General features: G+C 37.4%; 1 protein-coding gene across 1 annotated transcript in view; it reads left to right on the forward strand.

Annotated features, from left to right (window-relative positions):
• The first annotated feature begins 2,717 nt into the window (after window positions 1-2,717).
• clcn1a (chloride channel, voltage-sensitive 1a) overlaps window positions 2,718-10,381 on the forward strand; it is a 30,211-nt gene continuing 22,547 nt past the window's right edge. Inside the window, exons 1-11 of the mRNA XM_015040211.1 lie at window positions 2,718-2,819; window positions 6,924-7,203; window positions 7,275-7,406; window positions 7,598-7,726; window positions 8,276-8,409; window positions 8,517-8,594; window positions 8,726-8,804; window positions 9,083-9,208; window positions 9,464-9,548; window positions 9,913-10,014; window positions 10,261-10,345. Coding sequence (XP_014895697.1) covers window positions 2,727-2,819; window positions 6,924-7,203; window positions 7,275-7,406; window positions 7,598-7,726; window positions 8,276-8,409; window positions 8,517-8,594; window positions 8,726-8,804; window positions 9,083-9,208; window positions 9,464-9,548; window positions 9,913-10,014; window positions 10,261-10,345 — 1,323 coding nt within the window. The 5' untranslated portion in view covers window positions 2,718-2,726. The remainder of the gene's footprint in view (window positions 2,820-6,923; window positions 7,204-7,274; window positions 7,407-7,597; window positions 7,727-8,275; window positions 8,410-8,516; window positions 8,595-8,725; window positions 8,805-9,082; window positions 9,209-9,463; window positions 9,549-9,912; window positions 10,015-10,260; window positions 10,346-10,381) is intronic.

The following is a 10,381-nucleotide window of genomic DNA, read 5'->3' on the forward strand; positions in this document are numbered from 1 at the left end:
TTCAAATCGAGAGTACTTAGCATTTTGAATACATTATTAATACCTGGCTTCACCTGGTGTCACATCATCTCTGCTGTTTTTAGCCTGCTGTTTTAATCTGTTGTTTTAAACTAAAACCTGAATTATGGGCATTATTAGAATGTTAAAATATTTAGAATGAAGCTCAGGTGCGTTGCAATGATTCTCATTCATCTAGCTTTTTGACTTTTTTTCTCCAAACTGAAATGTATTTTGAAATAATTTAATAATCCAAAGCAAAGTGGTTTGTAATTTAGATCCCAGTTAGTGATTTAAAAATTGTGTGTAGTCACAGTATAAACACAGCTAAACACAAAGTAAATAATTTTTACCACCTAATGACAACTATGGGTTTGTGTTGGCCTCTCACATAAAATAAGTTAAATAATCTGACTTGTTTTAATTTAACAAGATGTGAAACATATTAAGAAGAGCCAAACTTTTTAGGGTACTCTACTCTTCCTTGTTTAAACCAGAAAGTGTTTGCAAGTTTTAATTTACTAACCTGGGTATAGACTCTAGATTTATCCTGCACTTCAAAATTAGATAGTATTGACAACATATCTTTACATTTATCATTGTGATATGCAGAAGCATTATTTATGATTTCTACACCAAAGTACTTTAATAATATTGCAATATTATTAAAAGTAGTTATCATCCAAGTTATTTAATTTGGACTTACCGAGCAGGAATCAGAGGGATTGAGAGAAATTAATTAATTTTGTTAAAGGTGAAGGCATGACCACAAATGAACTTTTCACTTGCTTACTGAGTCACTTCCAGCTCTTTGTTCCAAAATCAAGTCGGTACACTCACACACCCATTAGCAAATATGGCCTTTTGCTCACCTGTCATGTTCCTGCCACGTTGATTTGCATCAGTCATGAGAAATGATGCATGATAAATAATCTTTGCTAAAGAAATAGCTTGGTTCTTATATATATATATATATATATATATATATATATATATATATATATATATTTATAAAAACTCTCCCTTCAGTCAAAACCTGAGTTTTATCAGTTAAAGATTGAACAAAACTTTAATGGAAGAAAAATGTGGTCAGGTTACAACTCAATGTACCTATGATTCAATGGGTTGTACAGCCAACCATTGGCTGCAACGAGATACATCCTTGTTGGAGGACTTTTTTTTTCCTAGGCTCTGGTTCAATAAAGTTGCAGGTTTTTCCTTATATACAAGTCAAGTCAAGTTTATTTGGCTAGTAAATTTCAGCAACAAGGCAGTTCAAAGTGCTTTACACGATAAAAACACAATAAGCCATTATGAAACAAGCAATAAACGCTACATTTTGTCAAATGCCATCATCAAGAATATGCCGCCTTGAGTCCTAATTAAGTTCAGGTCATTCTAGTTGTGGTCAGGTTTTGTCTGTCACAGAAATTTGACTCTAGAATACTTTGGTGTACGGAAAGGTTGATGGTCATCTCGTTATCTGTGAAATGCCGAGGCAGAAACGAGCCTAAATCATGATCCTTCCGCTGTTTCTGTGCTGATGCTTCATTATGATGCTGTGAATGATGGTCAAACATCACCTTTTGGTCTCATCTGTCCAAAGGACATTGTTCTAGAGCGTATTGTTCAGATCCAAATATGCTGTTGACACACAACTTTAAATCTGTCTCACCACATGACCATAACCCACTGTATGGGTTATAATCACTGACTCTGTGTTAATATCATTTGGTGGAATCATCTAGCTTTTTACCAGACTCTGTGGATGGTAAAAGTTCTTCTTTATTTAATGGAATTTGTTTACTTTGTTTCTTAATAATGCAAAGTACCACCGCTAAGTCTTTGAGCTACTAATGACCAGTAATTTACTAAACTCCTAAATACACACAGTTTATGTATTTTATTAAAATTTCTTTAAGGATAAAACAATGATTCTAAGCAAATAGATTTGTAAAAAGCACAGATGCAATTGATCTTGGAATTCAAAGAATGGATAAGAAGGTAAGACATTTGCATTTTTCATGAAAAACAAATCAGAAGCATGTTTAAATGTGAACCAAAACTCATCTAGGAATGCTGTTGGGCGATTACTACCATGTTATGCTTTCTAGTTTGAACTCAGGAATCCTGACAAGTAACACAGTCACCATGATGAAGCCTTCCACTCTGATTTCCGGTATCTATGGCTGGTACAGGAAGAACATTGAGTACTTTCAGTGTGACTGACTTCAATTCGTACTGGCTGTTTCTGTAATGGCACAAATTCACAAAATGGCAGACGCAATCCGAATCCGAAAAATATATATGTTTAAAAAAAAGTATTTGTTTATTTCTTAGTTATTACTAAGTAGTAATACATTTGGCTGTCAGAGTGGAGAGTTTTTTTGTGCACTGTTTTTAAAGGAGCTTAGGTGAAAGATGAAAGCAATGTCCACTGGTTGATGAGGTTAAACAAAAAAACTCTGGTAATTATCAGGGAAATATTTGAACTCAGACATTCTGCACCCCCAGTCCCTCCTCCTACCACCGGCTATTCCATATCGTTGTGGAAAGCCAATGCTACTGTAACCGCAGCCGGAGATAATTTACACCATGTCCGAATGCGAGTGTGTAACAGAGTGTGTATGTGTTGGTGCACATGCTGATGAGAGGATGTGTGCCTTTCTGTGTGTGTGCATGTGTGCGAGGGAACGTCCAGAGCACTCCTGGTAATCCTGAGACTCCCCATGAGCGGCTGGGTTTATTTTTGGGTCAGTGACAGTGTGTCAATGGCTGCAGATGCGTCGGACAGGAAGGCTCTGAGGTACAAGCAAACGCTGGTCAGTGTCCTCCTCTTTATTTCCTCTTTCCTGTCACTTTTCCTCACTCTGTCTTACTCAGTTTGTATCTGTCAAACATTGTTAAGTCACGTTTTGGTTCATTTGCAACGTGTCAAGGGCCTTTTCCTGAATTGCTTTCTACTCATGACGCACCTGTATGTGCAAATCAAAGTTGTGTGGATGGGGGGCCTCCTCATTTGAAGTGTCAAGACATCAAACGAGGCTTTCAGCTTCTGTGGAGAGCATTTACCTAAGACAGGGTTCTACACATGGTAGAATATAACGTACTGAGACGCTGTGCACCTCTCGATCTTGCCATGTGCATACACACTTGCGCGCATAACACATTCTGTCCATCTTGCTGCTTCCCACCGTTGATTCCTCCACCTGTTTTCTAGCCTCTCTGCACCTCATTTTTTTTAAGCCCTGCCTGGACTTAACACATGTGAGGACAACTTCTGTGCTTGATCCCTGTGTCTATTTTACACACAGTTACCATACATGTGAATCTATGGAGCAGTGCGTGGGTGTTCATGTTTCTGTGCTGCTGTTTTTATATGTTTGAACCTTAGTGTGTGTTTGTGCATGTGTCCTTGATGTTGTTTTCCAATGAGGAGAAACCTGATCTTGGAGTAGAGTCTGACCCCATTCATGTAGGTGCGAGGAATGCAGCATGAAGGGTGAACATCTGGAGAAGGAGATTTCATGCAAGATAACTTTCAAGCTGTGTTGGCGCATGGTAATATTTTGCAACAATGACCTTTTTTGGCATGAAAAACAATGAAATTGTGGCAAACCCTAAATTTTAATTGTTTTGAATAAACGGTGAAGTTGTGTTTTTAGAAACTGAAAGAAGCAAATACTGGAATGTAAAGTTGGTTTCTTACTTGCTTAGTTATACATGATTTTAATAAATGTTCTGATAGTGGTTCACAATAATTATGTAGCACGAGTTAACCCTCATTGTGCTTGTTTTAATAGGAAATATTTGCAGCAAGATTACTTTACCTCAGAAAGGTTCCTAATTCCTAATTAAAATAGTGTGAGACGTTGGGATTCCAAAAAGGCAATGCCCCAGTAGTCACTGTTCACAGCAGCTCTTATGAACAGCATTTTAAGCTGTTCCACATGGAAACACCTCTTTTAATTTGTTCAGTTAAGAGATGCAAGGATTACATATAACACTGATTTTAGACACACTCTTACAAATCTGCCTTGTACAACAAGCTTTTTTTCACCTCACCTTAATATTATTGAAGCGAGGAGCTGCCCATATGGATCATAAGGGCTTAAAAAATGTTCAGATTTTCTGAGGAGGTCCAACTTCGACTGGTTCAGTTGGTGTTTCTGGAATTCAGAATTTTCAAGTTCAAACTACAAATAGAACACAGCGTAAGCAGATTTGTAAGCTTTATTCTGGCTTTATGTGTTGATCATGAAGTATTTTTTTTCCCTTCCTGAGCTAATGTTTTTACAGCACAGGCTGTTGAAAATGTAAAAGCTCTGGAAAGCATGTCCACAGAGTCTTTTGCTGTTGTCCTCAGCTGATCAGCTGTGGGACATTGAACTATTTTCTGTCCTGAATGCTACGATGACTGGGCATTCCCATAGTATTCACAAAAACGACATCACTGGTACGTTTTTGTGAAGATGAATCATGTTGAAAATGCTCAGCAAAGGAAGCGACTTCTTTCATTCGAAGTTTCACAAACATTCCAAAAATTGTGTTCAAGCACATGAATATCCAAAATATATGTATATATTTCTTGTAAAAATCTATTATTGAATATTATTCTAAAGCACAGTATTGTTCTGATCCATGTTGTCAGTTTTTCGGGAACCTGCTTCTTTTTGGATGAGTTTTTCATGTGCTCCTTAAAATATGAAGCACTGCAATATTATTTACCCTTCTTGGTAAATTAAATAGAATGAGAACATAATTTCCTTAAGATTTTTTTTTCTTTCAGATAAACCGTTTGTTGCTTTTTAGGTCTATCAATCTGCCAATGTAAACATTCCGAGTTCGTTTCTTCGTAAAGAAATTTAGATGCTCAAACTATTTGAAGTTCCTTTGCTACAGTCTTCAGTCAATATAAACAGCCATTAAAAACAGCAAAGGACTAGTTATACATTACATTTAATATCAAACTAATAAGCACATCGTACTAAGTCAAGACAACTGTGCATGCTATTGTTTGAGTCTGGCATTTAGTCATAGTTAATTGTGTGTTGCACTCCTCAAGTTTCAGTGTGCATCGACTGGCATTTCTGCTCACACGCACGGTATCTCCAGTGCTTTAGGTACATGTGCATCTAAATCCATCTTTTACCAGCCTGTCCATGAACCCATTAAATTAGAAGCTGTTGAAAGGTTGCTGCATGGAAGTCATAAGTATCAGCAGCACACCCAACTTACCAGCTTGTCACTTATATTCCTGAAGAGCTATTGTCTACATGTGTTGGAGGACCTAGAACACTTATTTGCATAGCCGTTACTGTTGCTTGATTATTTGTTGATGATGATAATTTATTAAGATCTTGTGCATCCAATTATAGCCAACAAATTCATAACATGAATACTAATACTGAACAGAATTGATTTTAAAGTGGATTCAAGATTTAGTTTTTGTGATGCAACACAAATTCAACTATTTTAAAAGCAATAATTTGGTGCATAAATAATTGATGTTTTCTTACAATTTTTTTGCAGTGCAGAAGCACATAATTGTGAAGTGGAAACAAAACAGTGCATGTTTCTCAAAAAGTTATGCAAAATAAAAACTCAATAATTGTGGTATGCAATTATTTTCAGCCTTTTACTTTGATAACAAATAAAATCTTGCGTAAATAACAATCTTCAGAAGTCACCTCATAATAAGTCCACCTCAGGATGAATAATAGCTTCAGAAGTTTGTTTGAGAACATTAGTTAAAAACAGCATCATGACAACCAAACAACACAGCAGACAGGTCAGGGATGAAGTCCTGTGAAATCTAAAGCAGAGTTAGGTAACAGTAAGCGGACCAGCCTGTCACTGAGAGTGTTTATCAGAGTAGCCAAGATGCACATGGTAACACTGAGAAGCTGCAGAGATTCACAGTTTAGGTGGAAAGTAATGTTGAGAACTCTACAAATCAGCCAGTTAAAGTCCATGCATCATTTGTCTTCCACTACGAAATTTTGGAAAACTTAGTACTGCTCTATTATGCAAACCAATAAAATACATGAACGTTTCTGGCTGTAATGTGACAAAATGTAGAAAAGTGCTAAGGTTATTGGTATTCACATAAGTCTCTTAACAAGGAGTGCTGACAAGCCTTGAAAGTAACCTCGCAACTCCAAGGCTTCTCATTGATAAATATTGAGTGGAGCACGTTGCCAGTCCAAAAATTATTTGCTGACCAAAAGTAACAATGGAAAAATTAAAAGGGCTAAAAAAATGTTCTAAGAAGGAGAGCTGGATAATTTTTTGAAATATTACTAAATGAATAAGTATTTCAAAATGAACAGTTTATGTAAGTACAAAATATCTGGTTTTCATCACAATACCTGACAATCCAACCTTTCCCCTTCAAATGATAAAAAAGAAATGCTTTTTTTGTCATCATTCATACTCTGAGAAATTATCAAAATATCAGAAATTCTGCTGCTGTATGTAAACTAATAAGCACAACTGTATCAGCTGCTGTATTAAGAAGTCAGCTAGGTCTGCTTTCATTGATGTAAAATTTAGAGAAGAGGAAGACTGTGCTAAGTGCTAGGCTAAGGTTGGACACATGAGAGACTAGATGAGGGCATCTTTCAGTTATAGACATGTTTACTTGCGATCCAGAGAATTAATCTCTTCCCCAGATGTCCTGGGTAGTTTTTATGGAGCCCGTCCAGAGGTGATAAATCTAGATGCCGAGTCCATGTTTCCGCTTCCATTAGAGCCTTTGAGGGTCAACACATGGTTCTGTCTATTTTTAAAATGAACCCCTCTCAGCCAGAGTACTATTACGCTCCACATTCTACCAGTGCATGTTGATGGGTTTCAATGATGAATGCCGTTCAGATGTGATGTGCTCTGCTTTGTTCTAATGGAATGGTCTGCCGGCGCTACAGCTCTATGGAGAGTACCAGGAGAACCAGGGTGGCTCGGGCAGACGGGAGGCCACACGCCTGCTGACGGAGAGGCAGATCAAGAAACATGGAAATCATCATCATCATCATCACAGCCATGAGAGGACACATGGTCGCCATAGTTACGGCCACCAACATGGCAATCACAGCAGGCAAAAGACAAGATTTCAGCCCAACATGGAAAGTGAGGCTACAGATGAGCAAATGGCTGATAACGAATTTACCTCCACGAGGAAAATGCGATCCTACTCTAAATGCAGAGGTTAGCATCATCAAGTAAAAAATATTTAAGATGCGGACCATTTTCTAATCTTCTGCTGCTTGGATTCACAGACTGCATAGCACGGGTGCAGCGGTTTCTTGTCACGAGGCTGGGAGAAGACTGGATCTTCCTGGTTCTACTGGGAATCACGATGGCTCTGGTCAGCTGGACTATGGACTATGCTAGTGCAAAAAGCCTGCAAGGTATAATTAAACACAGATGAGTAGTTGCACAAAATGGAATTTCTTCCTTCATGTTTTCCCTTTGTTTCCCATTACACTTTAAATCCTCCATTTCCATTTTCTAGCATAATAGCTTCATCACATTTTTGGTCATCATTTTTGTCTTTACTCCCTTCAGTTTTTCCTCCTTGTCCAAATTCCTCTTTCTTTAGCGTATAAATGGATTTATAAGGAACTGAAGGGAAACATCCCCCTGCAGTACCTGGCCTGGGTTTCCTATCCCCTGATGTTTATCCTCTTCTCCTCACTTTTCTGTCACCTGGTTTCTCCTCAAGCTATCGGTTTGTACCAACTCTACCCTCATGTTTACCTTCACGCTTCTCTGTGAAAACCTGCATGTCCAGGAGAATATCTGTTTGCTCTTACCTTAACTTACACTGGCTGAACCAATATTATTCTATTCCATGATGTTTAGTTTAACTATGTTAATTTGCTCTGCGTCAAGTTTGGTTGTTTAAGCTGACTGTTTGAAAATGAAGTTGAAATTCCCATACTTCTTCATATTGTCCTCTGTCTTATACCTCAAAACAATATTTTGTTACTTGCCCAACTTTCAGTAAATGGTTCTCCAGCATTGCCTTCCGTAATGTGATGAAAATCTGAGCCAATCTGGCAAAGATTTTACTAAGTCTAAAAGTACAAATTTTCTTTTCAAAATATTTCATGGTAAGAAGATCACATCTTAGAGATACTATTCCAGAAACAGAAATAGTCCTCTGTTGACCTTTTTCTGAAGAACTTTACAGTGTGACCTTAAGATGTAAAACAAATAGTTTTATTTACAGAGAAGACTGTGCTCCTATAAACTCAGTCTTGCCTTTTTTTGTAAGGTTCTGGTATCCCTGAGTTGAAGACCATTCTGAGAGGTGTTGTTCTTAAGGAATATTTGACTCTAAAGGCTTTTATTGCAAAAGTCATTGGCCTGACTGCAGCTCTGGGCAGTGGGATGCCCGTAGGAAAAGAGGTAGGCAAAGAAATAACCCACCCCCCTTGCTTTTCTTTCTTTTTGTTTGGAGTGTGATGGTCAGTTTTTACTATTTGATTCAAATTTTCCTGTTCTCCTCCACCCAGGGTCCTTTTGTACACATCGCAAGCATCTGTGCAGCAGTTCTCAGCCGCTTCATGTCCTTCTTTTCAGGAGTGTATCAGGTAAGCTAAAGTCAGGAAACGCAAGGTTTTCCATGCAGATTTTCCCTGTAACTGTAAATAATGTATATGATGGAAATATCTTGCAGTTTTTCCTTATTTTAATTACCTCTCCTTGCTCTTTGGATCAGTAGAATCCCTACTGTTACACGGACATCCTGACAGTGGGCTGTGCTGTTGGGGTGGGCTGCTGCTTTGGTACTCCACTTGGAGGTAGTCAACCATGTTCATTTTATTTGTAATTTTTGTTTGTTTCCTCGTTTGTCTGTTTGTTTTTAGCCAACTTTACTTGCAATGATGCGTAGAGAAGTATTTATTAAAGATAGTTCAGAATCTGACTGAAAAATCTGCAAAACCTTTTTTAATGACAAATGTTTAAATTAGTCTGAAATATATAATGACATTTTTAAATGTTGAAAATATAAAGCTGCAACATTTGATATGTTCTGCATGTTTTCTTTCTTTGTGCTTTTGTTCTTTTTCTCCAACAGGTGTGCTCTTTAGCATTGAGGTAACATCCACATACTTTGCTGTGAGAAACTACTGGAGAGGATACTTTGCTGCTACATTTAGTGCCTTCATCTTTAGAGTGCTATCTGTGTTTAACAAGGATGCAGGTATGGATCGGAGAGAAATATTTGCATGTACTGTATGAATAGGATCATGTATGTCTCTTCCACAAGGGGGCGCCATTTTTCTACTTTCCGTTATTAAACAAATTCGACTCTGTGTTTATGGGCTAAAACGTACATCTGATCAAAACGTTCATTTCTCTGATTTTATTTTTGGACTGAGTTGCAAAAGGATTCATTAATTTTTCCCTCTTTTTTTCTAGATTTTTAAAATGTTGAGTCTTTTTTGTTGTTTTCTAGTGACCATCACTGCTCTGTTCAGGACAAACTTTCGTATGGATTTCCCGTTTGATCTTCAGGAACTTCCTGCATTCGCAATCATTGGGTGAGTAATTGAAAAACATAGAAAGACATGTGGAGCCCCATTTTGAACGTATCCACATTTCAACCAAAATGTTATTTCAAATACATGTTGGTTGCCTCAGATGTCTGAGGATATAAAACTCAAAATTTACCTCAGAAATCAAGAAATGTCACTAATATAATTTTTGTGTCTCCATTTGTTCAACAGTAAAAATCAAGAGGTTTCTTCTCAGAAAATAAACTTGTGTGGAATATCAGAGACTTTCCAGCTTTTACTTATTAGCTTACCAATATTCCAGCTATTTTAATATAAAGGAATATATTTTTAGTAAGCTGTTTTGCTTTAATAGTGAGCGCTGTAACTCCAGGTTCCTCTGTCTTTGCAGGATTGCCTGTGGATTTCTTGGGGCGTTTTTTGTCTACCTGAACAGACAGGTGGTGCTGTTCATGAGACGACCAAACGCAATGACCCGCTTCCTGATTAAACAGTGAGTCTTTGTATGTTACAGTGTGAAGAATTTATTTGTCGTATATGCTTAACTGAACACAGATTTATGAATTTTATTTGCAGGTCATAATATTCTTCACAGACATATTCAAATAGTTATTTGTGTTTTGTTATTAATAACAGCTTTTTTCTTCTCTTCCTCTGTTTCTTTGTGTGTGTGTGTGTGTGTGTGTGTGTGTGTGTGTGTGTATGTGTGTTGTGTGCGTGTGTGTTTTAACACTTCAAGTCGACTCATCTTTCCAGCTACTGTTACACTGGTCATTGCCACCTTGACCTTCCCACCAGGGTTTGGACAGTTTATGGCTGGAGAGGTCAGAGTGCAAATTTGATCATTTTAGCCTGTCTTA

Source organism: Poecilia latipinna, unplaced genomic scaffold (genome assembly GCF_001443285.1).
Source record: "Poecilia latipinna isolate Pla-1442-1.1 unplaced genomic scaffold, P_latipinna-1.0 Scaffold500, whole genome shotgun sequence".
NCBI lineage: Eukaryota > Metazoa > Chordata > Actinopteri > Cyprinodontiformes > Poeciliidae > Poecilia > Poecilia latipinna.